Raw genomic sequence first — 17,343 nt, 5'->3', positions numbered from 1 at the left:
ATGCCCCAGGATTCCTACTCCTCATTTCTTGATACACTGTAAAATATTAGGATACAACCCAACACCCTAATAATGGGTGATTTCAACTACCCCCACTATTAACTGGGAAAACTATTCATGTACCAACTCTTTTGCTCAACGTTTTCTGGAATTCATAAATTCTAATGACTTTGATCAACTTATCCACACCCCCACCAGGGGCAGCAATATCCTAGACCTGGTCATTACCAACATGGGCGACAGGTGTTCCACACCAGAGGTCAATTCCTCATTGGTCAGATCCGACCACAAGCTAATCAGCCTAGACATCCACATCCCCCCCACCCCCACCCCCATTAGGGAAACCACCGTAAAAAATTTCTCCAAAGCCAACTTCACTCTTCTTAAGACAGAAGTGGCAAACTTCACAACACCCATGTAGATGGACAATAGAGGTATGACTGCTGAATCCTACACAAATGTACTTTATAAGCACTTACACAAGTGCATGGATCGTGCTATCCCTAACAGAACCAAGATACTAGCCTTCAAAAAAAGGAAGCCAATCTAGTGGTCCCTTGCCATAAACAAACTCTACAACAGAAAAAAGAAACTGTTGCAAAAAAGAGTAAAATCCCATGGCTGGAAGAACTCCCTGGTCAGCCTCAGTAAGAAGCCGAGATCCCTCATAAAATCCTCCAAAGCTAGTTATGAAAACAAAATCACCACTGACTCTAAAGACAACCACAAAGCATTCTACAGCTATGTCAAGAATCTCAATGGTAATGCTCAGATCTGCTCTGAGTTACAGCACAATGGCACTAAATATACAGAACCAACTGATATTGCCAACATCCTGGTAGATAGATTCAGTGCTAACTTTACCCCCCACCCCCTAAAGGGCCCATCTCTATACCAGAAGAATGCAAAGTTCCTGTAATCACAGCTGCACAGGTAAAAAACACACTCTCCAAAGCCAAAAACAAAGCATCCATGGGACCTGACAACATCCCAGGCTGTGTTCTACATGAACTACAGAATGAACTGGCACCCCACATAAGCATCATGTTCAATCATAGCCTCACCTCAGACTTTGTGCCCACTGAATGGCACACAGTGACGGTTATCCCACTCCACAAAGTGGGAGCCACCACAGACCCCAGGAACTACCGCCCCATTAGCCTAACGAGCCTGGTCTGCAAGGCCATGGAATGTATCATTGCGGAACTCATAAACAAAGACATTGGTAATCTCCAAACTCTGGACCCCACCCAGTTCAGGTTTGTAAAAGGCAGATCATGTCTCCTAAACCTGATTGACTTCTTTGAAGCAGTCACCAAAACCGTAGACGAGGGTAAGGTGGTTCACACAGCCTATCTAGATCTCGCGGTTCACACAGCCTATCTAGATCTTGCCAAGGCTTTTGACACCATCCCCCACTCTGGAATTATAGATAAACTCACTAAACTAGGTATAAATCCCTATGTCACAAGATGGGTTGCCAACTGGCTCACTGACAGAACCCACAGTGTGAAAGTAGCAGACTCCAAATCTGACTTCAGACCAGTGACAAGTGGAGTACCACAGGGTTCAGTCCTGGGTCCTCTCCTGTTTGGTATCTACTTTTCTGAAGTACAGGCTAACACAGAAGATCTTTGGCTAATGAAGTTCACAGATGACTGCAAACTAGGAGCGATAATTGAAACTCCTAATGATGTGGACATCCTACAAAAGGGCCTCACTGAGACAGATGCCTGGTGTCAAAGCCATGGCCTCAAGCTCAATGCCAAAAAGTGCATTGTCATCCCCTTTGGTAAAAATTCTGTACCCATGAGCTACCACATAGGTGGTAGTATACTTAACACCAAAAGTGTGATAAGAGACCTTGGGACACAGGGTGGACAGTAGTCTCTCCTTTGATAATCACATCACCACAGTAATCAGGAAATCCTTCTACATGGCACACCTCATCACAAATGGTTTCTCATCCAGGAAAAAAGAAGTTATTGTTCCCTTCTACTCTTCACTCATTAGACCCATTATAGAGTACAACGCCTCTTTTGGTATGTACCTCACAAGACATCTACAACAACTGGAAAGGCTGCAGAAATACCTCACAAAGAGGATTACTGGCTTCAAACAGATGCCATATACAGAACGTCTCAAAAAACTCCAGCTTTACTCCGTCGCATATCACCTACTCAGAGGCAATCTCTGTCTAACATACAAATCTATGTCAAACCCAGAGCTGTTGGACATGCGCCACTTAAAGAAATCCCAATCCCTCTGAGCTAGGGACCTAAACCTTGTCACCACAATAAACAGAACATGCTGGAGGGATAGATTCCTGTCCCAGAGTCTTCCCATACTCTGGAACAAACTGCCTATCTATATCAAACAAAGCTCCTCATTAGCACTCTTCAAGAAAAATCTTGATGATTGGATGGGAAATAGGAAATTCACCCCGGGAATCACCTCTGTGGCTCTGCTCGACAGGGGCACAGGAAAATAATTTTCTTGGGTGGCAAAAGCCAGGGTACCTTTTTGGCTAGACTTGTATAAGCCCTAGGGCTGATAGCCTAGTACCTACCTATGGACTAATGAACCTATGAATGTGTACTAAACCGGTATGCATAATGGTGTGCTTCTCTCCCAACAGATGCAGAGGAGAGGGCTCGCAACATCAAAGTGCATGCTGGGTGCTTGGCCAGGTTGTGCTGTGAGTGTGGTGAGTACAGATCTATTTTGCTATCTATAGTCAAATAAACAAGAAAGATTAAATCATTAACTGTGATTAGGTCTCTACAGTAAATATCGTATTGCAGTGAATGTGAACTTACACCTGTCCTGCAAGATGTGCAGACTGCCAACTGTAGTGCCATAAGCAGGGAAGAGTAAAGTATTAACCATAATAAACTATGATATTTAATAAAATTTAGTAGTGCAATAACTGTGGAATTGCAGCTGTGTTGCAACACCTGCATAATGACAACTGTTGTGCAATAAAAACATGAAAGTATATCAATAACTGACTGAAGGTTTCTCTAATAAAGTCTGCTGTGTAATGACTGTGGAAGTAGGACTGTTTTTCAAGAAAGCAAGTGTTAAAACTGTTCTGCAATAAAACATGAAATAATATCCATACCTGCATGAATATGTCTAATAAAGTCTGTTGTGCAATAGGGCTGCTTTGTAAGAAATCAACTATTATAAGTGTTCTGCAATAAAATTATGAAATAGTAACAGTACCTGCATGAAGTATGTGTAATAAAGTCTGTTGTGCAATAAGTGTAGGTTAAGAGTTGTTTCGTAATAAATCACCTATGACAAATGGTCTGCAATGAAACATGAAGCAATAGCAATAACACCAAGGTAAACATGTACAGCAGGATTGTCTTGTTTTCACCATTGCATGTCAGTTACAAGCATTCAGGCTGTGAGGTATGCTACTGCAGTCAGGTATAGCAGTGTACTAGTTGCACACTGCAAATAATAACTCATAATTGAATATTGGTTGCTGACCTCACAGATATTTCAACACACTAACAATGTAATGTCTACACCTGAGTTATAGGTAGTCATATATACTTTACCTAGTATATCTGTCATGATTGAATGCCATGCATGTGTGTTCAACTGTCACTGCAGTCAAGTATAAAACTGTACCACTATTAACAGGTCATATTCTGGTGCCTGTTGAGCTCTAGGCAAATATCAGTCAGTCAGTAATCACCAGTAGCTCAGTTTGCTAAATGCTACATCTGAAGTACATTTTTGCCACACACATACCAGGATTCGAATCCAGTGCTATGTAGATCTAAATATTACAGTATCAGTCACATAATAGTTACAGATTCTCCACAGGAATTACAGGCAAATGGATGAGGTAGCTCATATTATGAGTACATTATTGTGTGTTTATATGTCACAGACTGTTAAAATCATTACCAGGAATGGCGGGGGGGGGTGGCTTTTCACCACAGTTGTGCACACATACATATCAGCAATATAGCCAGTATCACATTAGCTACTGTACACGTGGATATACGCATATATTACCTTGTAACACTGCAGCATTTGAAGTTGCTGACAATACCTCTCCCTTACCTTTTCACAGGTATGGCAGGTGTAACTGCAGATCATAGTCCTGTACCTGATAAGTGTGATACTGTTATTTTGCCAGATCAGATCTATCCTATGAATGTTAAGGGCTGTCATTCTGCCTTTTGCACACGTGTTCTTCTTAGCTATAGTAGAATAATTGTATGTTCCATTTTGGAGCAGTTAACTACAGTGCATAGCCTAGGGAATGACAGGTATGTATTTGTACAAACATTAACATGTTTGCACTTGTAGTTATGTGCAACTATGCAGCCTGCTATACATGAGGCAATTGCTCCAAGATGCCCATTCAAACAGAATAGGAAGAAGGTACACACCTGAGGCAGTGGTACTACAACTGGCATGTCATTGTCAAGATAGATGAACTGGGTTTTATGTGTAGTTCTGTCATATACACTGTCATATTGCATACTTCACAGGTGTATTGAACTGGCAATGTTACCTGTATGTAGGTGACATGCATGTTATACAGGGTCTGGGTTGTCTGTGTATGTTGTTGTGGGTATGTGTGTTGTGCATGGGATCAGAGATGAGAAGATGTGAGACATGTAATGCAGTTGTGGATCCTCATCTGTATTAGTCTGTGTGGACTACCATACATAATAGTGTAGGTGTTAATGTACTGCTTTTGTCTTGGTTTTCACAGGTGAACAGGGGGGTTGGAGTCTGTCCCCCTCACAACCTGATGTCGGTGTCTCATCACTGTGATGATGATGGTGGCCATAGTGAGGCACAGGTGGGGTTGTCGGTGGCTGAATCTGTCCCAGATGTTGGCATCCCTCTTCTGCTCCCATTGTCCCTGTACACAGTCAGTATGCCCACACATATCCAGTCACCAGAGGCCACAGATATTGGACAGTCAGAGGTTGATGACATAGTACAGGACAGTATGAGAACTATGGTGTGGGTGAGTGTAGGCACTAGCCATAGCCAGAGAGCTTGCGAGGTCCCACACAGGCGTATTGACAGGGGTGCTTGAAGGAGGACTGCTGCCCATCCATTTCCTGTTGCAGGTGTCACATCGTGGGTCATCTTCCGCATGTTTTGGGCTGTCATGGAGGCACAGGCATGAGCTGAACACAACACCAGATGGATGCTTAGGGTTATGGATGCAGCACAGTCTGACATCTATGACTGCCTCCACTGTATTGGTGATGCCATGGAACGTTTCAGTGATGTAGTGGACAGATGGTGGACTCAGGCAGTGTCTGTCTTTGAATGCACATTGTGCTGAAACATGTGGTTGGGGTTGGGCATCAGACATGTGGACGTAGGCTAGCAACACCATCTGCTGGTAGTCTACATGGTCATGCACACTCTCATTCCCATAGTGACAGCACCTCCAGTGCTACAGAGAGAGGTGTGCTGTCCACACCACAATGTAGCAGGCCATTAGCACATGGTCTTGGGTGGTCCCATGGGGGACACAGGCCCAGCAGACACCAGTCACCATCTGGTACTAGCAACGCATCTGACCTTGGGCATGGTACTACCCTTGCTGGTCATGGAGAAACCAGTTCCTGTGTTCATGACCCGGAGATGGCGAACTGTCCACTCTACCATGTACGGTCCACAGCTGTCCACCATACGCACATGTAGGGCTAGCACTGAGCTTGACTGTGTATACATACACACTCTAACACCACTGTCACATGCAGGTGACCTACAGACACACGTAGCACCTCTCCAAGGCCCATGTCACCAACACCCCTGTTTGGTACAGCCTAGGCCTTTGGCATCCCCACACCACACCCTGCGCATATGATGATACCTGTGCCATATCCCTGTCATCCATGCCATTGATGTTGGGACCTGCATATATTTATCTGATCCACAGGGTGACTATATAACTTTACATGTGTGTGCACAGTGCAGTAGTGTTATGCCATGGCAGTTGTAGTGGGCCACGACAGGTACTGTATCCTGGCATGTGTCAGGGCTAGACATCAAATGTTCTGTATCTTTGTTGCCTGATGGTACACTGGCAGTAGTGTTACAGAATGACAGGTGTGTCCTGGAGCTGTGTATGTTTTTTCCCAGCAGTCTGAGTGGTGCAACTATGGACACATGGTGGAAATACACTGGCACATGATGCCAAGGCAGCACAGCAGGGATATGAAGTCAAAAAGGTATGCCAGTATATGAGCATGGCTCCCTAGGTGGATATGTGTAGAACATTGTGACAGGGACAATGGGGACAGTCAGCGTCATAATGCTTTCATACCCTGTGACACACTCTACTACACTTAATACATGTCACCTGGGTAGTCTGCACGTACAAGTGTAGATTGTGGCACACATCAGTTATGCTTATGTAGAGGAGGACAATTTAGGGTCAGCGTCCAGTCACAGGGCTATAAAATGTATAACCAATGCACAGGGGTAGGCCACATGGGGATGTCTGTCTTGCTGCAAAGGGCCATACACACAAGCACACATACAAGTTGGATACTGTGAGATAAGAACCCCTGCACACTATACCTTGCAGTACTTTTTGCATGCGTCACGCTGTTTATTCTGACAATACACTGTCAGCCAGTGCTCATAAGGTGGATGACATCAGCAGGCCTTTTAACGGAGGCCAATGGCTAGTCAAATAGAGTAGAACCCCTACCTATCTAGTATCACACACTATAGCTTGCAGTACTTATCACATGTGTTATTCTGAGAATAAACTGTCAGCCAGTGCTCTTAAGATGGATGACATCAGCAGGCCTTCTAGAGGATGGAATTTAGAGGGTAGCATCCAGTTACAGGGCCATAAAATGCATACCATGGAGACAGGCCATATAGACATGTCCATAGTGCTGTAAGGGGATATTTTGATACACACACACACACACACACACACACACACACACACACACACACACACACACACACACACGCAGTTGGAAAATGTGAGATTAGAACTCCTACTTATCTAGTATTACACACTACGGCTCACAGTACCTATTGTATGTGCCACAGCTTATGTCTGTTGTTTATGTTGCTGCAGGCACAGTACGTGTGGAGTATGCAAATTGGCCTTGTGTTAGACAGCATGTGTGGCCTACAGAGTGATACTGCTTGGTACTATTATTATATCTAGTGTCCTAGGGGTGGGATACCTGGTAACATCCCTAGTATGTGTGCACACTTACCAATCTGGCCATATGTGGCTGTTTGCACTTTGATGGGCAGACATGTGGCCAGGGACAATATGGCCTGTCCAAGGACTGCATTGCACCCATTGCACATTACACCACCTGCGTACCTATGTCTGTCTGCAGGGTGACAGCCCACAGACTCAGGGGTCTGTGGGTGAGTAGATTATGTACTGTTGCAGCCTTGGTCTGATGCCTTTGGACAGCTGTTGTGATGTGTATGTGCAGATAACCTCAGCATTCAGGGGTATGTGGGAACATTCATACATCCCTGCCCATGTCAATATCAATGGTGTATAACAGGATTTTCTCCTTAAATGTAGTTGTGTGTGTCAGTGATGTACATGCGTTCTGTAGAAGTATGTGGGGCATCTATATCTCATTGTACTTTATATAGCTATATATACATCATATCACACACTCATATATATATATATATATATATATATATATATATATATATATATGTGTGTGTGTGTGTGTGTGTGTGTGTGTGTGTGTGTGCCACATACTGCTAGAAACAGTAATCAAGCATGAGGGGGATAGGGAGAGACAGATATGTGTATGTAGCTGCATGTATGTATGGACATATTCCACATTGCAGGTCTTTGGAGGTAGAGACAACAGACTTGGGCTCAAGTTAGCTAAGTGTAGGAGCATACCCATTGTGATTGTCGGTACTTACAAGGTGACTCCAGGCTAGAGCTACCTGTACTCCAGTCTGGGATTATTGTGTGCTGCAGGCCATTGGCTGCTGTACCTGTTACCACAGTACTGCAGTTGTCTGATATTGTCTAAGGCATTCCTCGGCTGTTTGCTGACCTTAACATGTGACTCAAACCTCAGAATTGTAGAGAGCTTCACAGACTCTTGCCACATATTTTTGGCCCGTTTAACATAACATTGTTGTTTTCTGGCAAATTAGTGGCAAATCAGTCAAGACTGAAGTAAATTAATACTGACAGATATTTGAGTTCCAGACTCCGTACACAACAGTTAGGTCATGTGAATGCAGGACCTGTTATTCTATCCACATTCTATGCTTTTAGGAGCAAGTATTTAAAACATGCTCTAAGTTGTGGTCCTTGGTCCCACTTGTATTCACTGTATTTCAACAGATTTCCTGCTGTCAGAGGTTGAGATGTATGATATGGCTGGGGTACATAGTGAAACACCACACACAAAGTGACAGTCTGCATACCTCTCCCTGTACATGTTTTTGCAGAATGTCCAGCATTTCACCCCATATCTCTGCTGTGTTCCTCATATATTTGTGATTTCCAGGTGCAATACTGTACATCAGTCACTGACTTGTTGTACCTACTGACACATTTAAGTGATGGCCTTTACATCCTGCAGCTAATCTGACCTGTTGTGACTTGCTGTTAAACTAGGCCACCTGCTAGGTTACTCAAAGCATGTGTAATGTCTGTCTGTAGATAGGGCCCTTTGTGGCCCCATTAATTCTGTCTTTGTCCAGCTTTCTTGCAGTAACAGACTGAGGAGTTCTCAATGTCTGGGGGACTACCACCATATGTGTACCTCACATGCCAAATATGTTGGATGCTGTCAGATTGAACCATTAACACCATCACACATGCTACTGTCCCTGGCCCACTGAGCCACACCAGACACCAGACAGAGAGGTTTCCTCCCTTGCACTGTCAACAAGATAGGGGAATTTTCTGGTCTGTTGGTATATCATTGCAGACCTACTGTTACAGCAGTTACATGGCAACAATGATGTGTTTGGGGTGGGGGACGACCAGCCTATGCTCTGCTGGCATAGACAGTTGTGCAACTGTCCTGTGACCCCACTGTTTGGCATCTCCCTGGACTACGGTCATGGAGTTTCCAGCCATGTGGCCTAGTGACCAATATGGGGCACATACTAGTGAACAGAGTACCTGCTGTCCCATGTGCCTATTAGAACTGTACAAGTATCCCAATATTCCAGTATGGATCTCTGCAAGTAGCCCAGTTGCATACTATCTATAGCCCACTATATTCCCTTGCATACATGCGGCAGGTCCATACATATGCTACCATATTATAGTACCCCTTACAAGTGGTGTAAAGGAGAGTGACTTACCTTGTGAATGCAGCAGTTGACAGACCTATAGTTTGGGGCTGCTTCTGTCTGATGCAGGCAGTTTGCAACCAATACATGGTGAGGTACAGATTGTATGGCCTGGCTGGGATAATTTATACTGATATGTATGTGAGTCCGAGTATGGTGACAGTCCCTAGGGCCCCAGGTTGTCAGTATGTGTGCTATGTGTTGTCTCTTAAACAAGGCCAGGGCATATTGGGCACACCTATGTCTGCCTACAGGGACAGCCTCAGGGGGTTCCTCCTCTGAGTCCCTCTGTGGGTACAGCTGTGGTGACCTAGGCACTGGTGAGCGGCTGTGTATCCCTTCCCTTTGCTGATCTTGCTGCAGCTGTTTCCACAGGATCATATTGTGTAGCATGACACACACTGTGAACATCTGTGCACATGTGGCTGGAGAGTACTGCAAGGCCCCACCAGATATATCGAGGCATAGGAACCATGACTTCAACAGCCAAAACACATGCTCTGTGATGTTCCTGGTTTGTACGTGTGCCTCATTATGGCATTCTTTGGTGGGTGGGTGTGCATTTCTGATGGGTGTCATCATCCATGGTTCCAGTGCGTAGCCACCATCCCCAAGTAAACGTCTGTGTGGTATGTCCCCCCTAGCAAATATCTGGTACAGCCGTGATGTGTGCCAGATATGGGAGTCATGATAATTCCCAGGGCTGCCAGCACACACATTCATGATAATGCCCTGGGCATTGCACATGACCTTGCAGTTGATGAAGTGATACCTCTTGCAGTTGACATTGATCAATCCTCTTCACTGGGTGGTGACTTGATGTGTTCATGAGTGCAATCTATGGCAACCAGTACCTCAGGGTCAGTGTGCTACAAGGTAGAAGAGACGCATACTGTTAGCCCTCTCCTCCGGGGTGTGGGGAAGATAAATGTGCTCACTGGCATGTGGTAGCATGGAATCCAGGAACTGGCAGAGTACTCTGGAAGTAGATGCCTGTGAGACCTCATCATGTCCCCACTTGGTTTTTGGAAAGTACCTGTAGCTAGTATCCTAAGGGCTACACATACCTTTGTTTCCACTGGGATTGGTTCCCCTCTGTTGGTTCTGGGACTGAGTTGAGGGTGGCAGAGCTCACTGAATTGTTGCAGTATATCCCTGTCCACCCTGCAGTGCTTTACAATCTCCAGCTTATGTAGCTCCTGGTAGGTTGCCCTGGGCCTGAACACTCTTCTCCTCCTCAGTCTAGGCCTATGGTCAGCATCAGCAGCAGCTGCATTGATCTCAGCATCTAGCACATGCATATGTAGCAGACCTGCAGCAGCCCCTAGCATTCTTTAGGTTAAAATTCCCAAGTCTGTACTCCAATGGTGCAGACTATGGGGAAAAGCAGATTGTAGGGTGTATACATACTTTATAGTGCTGTGTTGTAAGTATACTCTGTGTGATTGACTAGCTATGATGCATTTCACCTGCCAAGTACATCATTAAGGGGTTTAATGGTCCTAGTTTAAGTGTAACAGGGCTCACCAATAATTAATACATCATTGGCTTACTCAGCCAGTTTTTTTTTTGACAGCCTTTCTTGCTGAGCTCTGTGCCGTGCTGTGCAAACTCGCACTTCAGAGGTAAACAAGTCTTAGCACTGAGCAAACATGCACCCATGCAAGGCATGCTCTGCACAGTTGTGCACCACGCAAACATTCTCAAACACGCTCAAACATGCTGAAACACTCGCTCTGAAGGTAAACAAAGCTTAGCAGTCATGGGACACACCTCCTGCTGAGCAGAGTGGCCCACCACTCAAACAGGTGCCTTTGAGTTCCAATGAGCTTAAATGTTTGCGGACACATCCCATTTTGATGTCAGGTACCTTTTCTGTGGACACCAACATGGTTCTGTGCCTACACAGATGGCATCTGAGGACACAGATACCCATTTCTGCCATTCAGTAACCCCAGCTCATTTGCATACAGATCAATGCACAGTACCTGATAACTACACAGATTCAGGCCCTGCCTAGTTAGCAGCCACAGCAGTCCTTCACTGTACATACCACACACAGGGGTAATGCATTATTGTTACATACTCACAAAATCTGTTTTTCACAATTTATTTTTCCATAATGGCATGTTTGTGCACTGCAGTGCACTGCTCAACCATAACCATGGTATTAAAAAAATGATTTTACATTATTTTCCATATGGCTTTGGACATACAGTGCTTACTTTGGCACATATCTGTGTTCCCTAAACTATTTCTGCAACTGTAACTCCACTTTTACAACCCCTGGTGTCATTTTACCTTCCTGTACATGGAAGTTTTCTGTGTACATTACAGACACCAACATGGGGTCTGCACACTGCCTATCTGCTTGCTGGATCAGTCTACCTGCCTCATTTGCATGCATTTCACCTGCTTATGAGGTGATTTGCATGCCATGGACACTTCCGTGTTCACACGTTCATGCACACCCCTCATCTCCCTTTACTGGATTGCACATCTGCTTACTTTTGTGTAAGCAGTGTTCCACTATGCCTACATGGATAATAGTTCCATGTATGTTTTATTAAATTCCCCCCAAAGTAGTTACCTATTAGTGTGCTGCATGAACCCTCTTTGTTTTCTGCTAATTATGTGCTTTCATCCTGCTCCATTTCTCTAACCCCATACTCGGTCATACCCCGCTGTATTATATTAATATCCTCCAAAAGACTACTCCAAATCCAACTCTTAACACTGAGTTAGAAGTATGCATGCCACAAGCAATCAGAAGTTAACTTTTTTCCCAATCTTAACATCTCAGTCTCATTTCACCACTTTAGCTTTTCTGTCCCAAAATACCATAAACACACTAGGGATAGATCCTGACAATGGTCTAGATGGTCTAGGTTTGATTAACAAATACCTAACATTCTGAAATAAAATGCTCTTTCTAAATATATACCTCCAATTACAAAATGCACCTTGTCCTTTAAGATCAAAATTTGCAGTTTACTATGTATAAAAATAATTATTCAGTCTTAATGGAAAAAAAGTACTATGACTGCTATGTAATATCATACCTTTCAACTGTCCAGAGTTTTGCCTCATATTTTTGTCTGATCCTCATAAAATTTGTGTTTTTCTAGCAAATCAGTGAGGATTAAATTCAATAAACGACATACATTTGAGTTTCAGACTTCATGTCCCACAGAAAAGAAGTGCTAACACAAATCTTGTTATTCTAGCAACTTTCTAAGTTTATAAGAGCAATATTTAAAATCTGTCCCTATTTTTGGCTTTCCTCTCATTACTTTAGGCTTTATCCAGATGTCTTGTGCTGAGGTTGAGATGTATGTGCAATATTTAAAGGCACCAAAAGAAAGCTGCCTTGCTAGCTACCACAGCTAACTTTGTGACTATTTATGGAATGCATGCTGTGCAAGATGCAATATGGGAAAAGTGGCAATGTGCAAATAATGCATCAAACTTTTTTCTTACTGTATTATTTTATTAAATCTCCAAAATATATTACAAGTCTGCACATTCATGTGACTTCCATAACTTACTTTCTTGATATTTTTAAACTATTCCATAATTTAATCCTTTACTCTAGTCTGAGGGTTACAAATACAAACAAACTGGAACAATTGTACACTAAATGTGTAAAATTAGTTAACCAAGCAGCTCCTATGGCCAACCATTATTGTTAACTGACTAACTCTCATTTAAATATAAACTAGAATTATTGCTTCTTTATATCAACTTGCCTCCTGCTGTTTGTTTCTCTCCCCCCTATAAACACATCTGGAATACTATAGTCCTGCTGGAAGTCTAATATATTTCACTGGTAGAATGATAAATCATAAAATTACACTAAAGTCACAGAGTGTATAGTGGTGGTCTGTTTTCCAGTCATGTTTGCATTATCTGGAATAACTAGGACACCAACCAGTAATAAAGTGAAGTTCAGAAATAAACTCTTCTTATATCTTAAGGCTAGAATTCATTACTGTAGGTATGTGATTGCTTGATTACCTGTTCCTTGTATTTTGCTTATGATTTTGTTAACTAAAGTTACACTAGCTGATTTACTCAACACGTGTACTTATTCAGTGTTGTTGTTTAATGATGAATTCTTAATCACCACAACTGTTATTCAGTTTTTCAATACCGGTTTTATCCTTTTCATGGTTGCAGAAGCTGGAACCCATCACAGCAATAAATGGATAATGAGGCAGAGAACTAAATATGGAGAGGATGCCAGACCACTGCAGGTTGCCTATACAGACACAGCGGCAGACTCACCTATGGGCATTTGAAGGATTGCCAGTCTATCTGCTTGTAGGACTTTTCCTTCCACTTTCCAAATATATACAAGCAGACATACCCACGTGTATGTCTTTGAAACGTGGAAGAAAGCATGGTACCTGGTAAAAGCCCACATAGATATTTACATAGATATTTACAGAAGGCACCGCAACATAAGAACTGAACCAGTGAGCCAAGTGCAGTGAGACAGCAACATTATCCACTGCACAACTCTGCTGCTATTTGTTGTTAACTTCACTTGTGTATTTAGTATTCATTACATTTACATTTGCTTACCTTTGGGATTTTTCTTCCTGACTTTTGACTGAAAACAGCCCTCAACTCAGTTGTACACTCCGGTTAACAAAGTATAATTAAATAAATAATTCTGCCAACCGAGGAGACACTCAAAAATTGTTCTGATTTGTTCATTAACGTATTGTGCATTGAAATGTGAAATTAAATGGGAATGTCCACAAATGTTTCCAGTTAAATGTCCTTGTTAAATCATACAAAACATCTGTATGGCATGAACTTCCTGTTGTGAGTTGATCTTGCCTTGGGTCTGGTGTCCTACTGAATTCCACTTATTTTAAAATACTTTCCTCATGAGTCTGTGTTTCCCCTTTGACTGTGCTCAAGCAGACAGGTTGATTGTTTCCTACCTTTGACTTTGTCCCATGCACTACACAAACATGTCTGCCTTCTTCCTGCCTTTAGGACCCCTTACACTCCCACGCTGTACTAAAATTGTTAGTGACATTCTGACGTCTTTCTTCTTTTCTCAAAGAAATAATGAGTGCCACCAGGACACAGTGCCTTGCACATTTTTAATGTTTGAAGTGCTTCTGGGACCCGTAGCTTATTAATGGACTAAAACTGATAGCATTATACTAGACATTACTAATGGCAGGTTTTGGTAAGTTGCTCTGCTGTTATTTGCTGAATACAGAACTAATAATCATTTAATAAGCTGGGTTTTCATCACACCATCCACTATATTTAATCTTTTCTTTTCGCTTTATTTGCTCTATTAAGTGTCTACCAAAGGTTCTAATTCCTTTTGGATTAAACTGTCTTTCCTTATTTGTTTTACTTTCTGACTCCCTTCCTTCCTTCCATATTAATTAGTATTAGTTTCTTCTCTCCACCTTCTGGGTATCCACACATTTCCTAAATGGGCATACTTTTCCCTGACCTTTGATGCCACTGTCTGAAACCACATTTTTCTTCTTCATGCTGTTATTGTGAGGGCAGTTTGATGTCTGTGCTTTGTAGAACCATCATGGCTGTTTATTGAGTTTTTTCTAAACCACTTTGTTATTTAAAAAGTCTACCCTTGTGAATTCCAGATACTTCTTATCTGACTAACTGAATTCAGTAGATGATGGTGAATGATTTGGCTTGGTGATCTCCTGGGGCCCCTTCCAGATCCAACATCCTTTTATACTTAAGAGTTTATTGCTTATAACTAATTAATTCTGCATGAGCATCAGCAAAATACTCAGATGGGTTTTATGTCTTGCTTTGTAAATTACATTTGTAATCCATCTTTTCAAGGGACATTTATAAATAGAAGAGTAAATGATTTGCAACAGCATGTAAGATACTGAAACTCGGACTCAGTAATTTACTTTCTGTTCTTTTTTCTTTATAATATAAAGCACTCAAATTTTTCCATTTCCTATCTTTATTGAGCTTAAAATTTCTCTTTATGTAAACAGCTGAGCCTTGGTGGAGCTATAGAAAAAAAATCTAGGTCAGCCAGTGAGAAATAGTGCTGTGATTTAAGGTTACTTACAAGTTGTATAATGTGATTTTCATGGGACACAGACAAGTTAATTATATATCTTTAGGGCATGGACACTCACTATGCTTATTCAGATATTTGAAATATGCATAAATTGATTCCTTTTAAAGGGAAATATTTAACATTGTGTTCGTACTGCAATATAATATGTAAGTAACAATTTCATCTGGGCAATATACCCTCAAACAAAAGAGAACATTGCGCTATCAAATTCCCCAGCTGAAATCTGAGAAGCAAAGAATGCCCCCCTCGATAACTTTTAAAAAAACTGATGATGCTAACAAACCATGGCTGTCTCTTTTCATAGGTATGCTAGCGTAAAGAGAAGACATACCAGTGGTAATATCTGAATCGTGGTCTCCAGTTTGGCGTTCGCAACAGAGTCTGCACAGCACAGGCCAGGTTCACAAACATGTAGCACATTAGGAAGAACCTGTGAATAAAGCAAAATACTTTTCTTTACAAAATTTAAGTTTTTCATCTGAAAATTCTACATTAAACTTTAAAAATGCCAAGGCAGATTTTACACATTCTTGTACTAAAATATTTAAATTGCATGCAACATTAGGAAAAATATAGCCTATTATAGCACTGATCTGTTGATGTTTATGCAAGAACATGTATGTGTATGTGTGTTAAAATATCTATATGTATGTATCTAAATTAATTTGTATGTACGGCTCTACTTCTAAACTTAAAAGTTTCAAAATGTCGACTTTCTTATGGTCGAGGCCATAAGATCAAAGTTTTGAATCTTCGAACCATTTAAATGGAGATCACCGTATAGTGTGGAACGGTATATTTACCATTTTCCTCACTGCAGTGCGATTTCGGAGTTGGTATATTTAATTAGCAGGGGTGTGGGGGGGCATAAGAAAGTCAACATTTTGAAACTTTAAAATTTAGAAGTAGACTCATGCACACACACGTATACACACATGCACACACAAACACACACACACACACACACGCTCACACACACACATACATATTTATATATATATATATATATATATATATATATACACACACACACACACATACAGTTGAAGACTGAAAATCTAGGAGAGTTTCTTTGGTTTATCCTTATTCATTTATTTCATTGCACAGACTACTATAGGTTCTCCAATAAAAACATCTTCGGAAAGGTTTTATTCCTCAATTTTGTTCCCATTCCATTCTGTCCACAAACATAGACACAAATCTCTTTCATCCATCTATCCATTTTCTGTTATGGACTTCATTCAGTCAGGTTTAGATGAAGCCACAGCCTAGTCAAAAATGAAAATAGAGGCAAAGCAGTAACCATCTTCACATGGAATGATATTCCACCAGAGATGTCTCACAGGTACACAGACACAGGCACAGAAATAGACAGGCAAACACACTTGCACCCAGTCATTCATGTGCACACCTCGCGCGCACACACACACACACACACACACACACACACACACACACACACACACACACACACACACACACACACACACACACACACACACACACAGAGCTAAGATATGAAACATTTCTTCTTCATAGCTCTGGCATGTTATCCTGACTTCTGATCGCTGTATGTGTGGAGACTGTATGTTCTTTCCATGTCTGCAGAGGTTTTGTTTGAACACTTCAGTTTTTTTTCCACCTCCAAAGAAGCATGCTGTTTGAATGGCTACTTATTTTTAACATATTTCTTAACCAGGTAAGCCCACTGGGCACAAAATTCCTTTTTCAGAGGTAAATCAGGAACACTGGTTGGTTAAGTGACTTACTTATAGTAGTGATATATTAGGTTATTATCAGTTCTAGATAAGCTGTTAAACATGGTTTGTTATATCCCTATATATAACTGGCAAGAGGGGAACATTGGGAGATATTTACTTTTTAGTCTTTGAGAGACCTGCCAGTATTTCATT

The 17,343-nt window shown here is 41.9% G+C and overlaps 1 protein-coding gene across 1 annotated transcript in view; it reads right to left on the bottom strand.

Moving 5' to 3' along the window:
- Positions 1-17,343, bottom strand: part of SLC12A5 (solute carrier family 12 member 5) — a 1,753,644-nt gene that overhangs the window by 424,832 nt on the left and 1,311,469 nt on the right. The window contains exon 14 of the mRNA XM_044090243.1: positions 15,762-15,860. Coding sequence (XP_043946178.1) covers positions 15,762-15,860 — 99 coding nt within the window. The remainder of the gene's footprint in view (positions 1-15,761; positions 15,861-17,343) is intronic.

The sequence above is a fragment of the Protopterus annectens genome, chromosome 12.part0, assembly GCF_019279795.1.
Source record: "Protopterus annectens isolate FY-2018-M chromosome 12.part0, PAN1.0, whole genome shotgun sequence".
NCBI classification, from domain to species: domain Eukaryota; kingdom Metazoa; phylum Chordata; order Ceratodontiformes; family Protopteridae; genus Protopterus; species Protopterus annectens.
The sequence above is the reverse complement of the archived record's forward strand: the minus strand, read 5'-3'. Positions and strand labels throughout refer to the sequence as shown.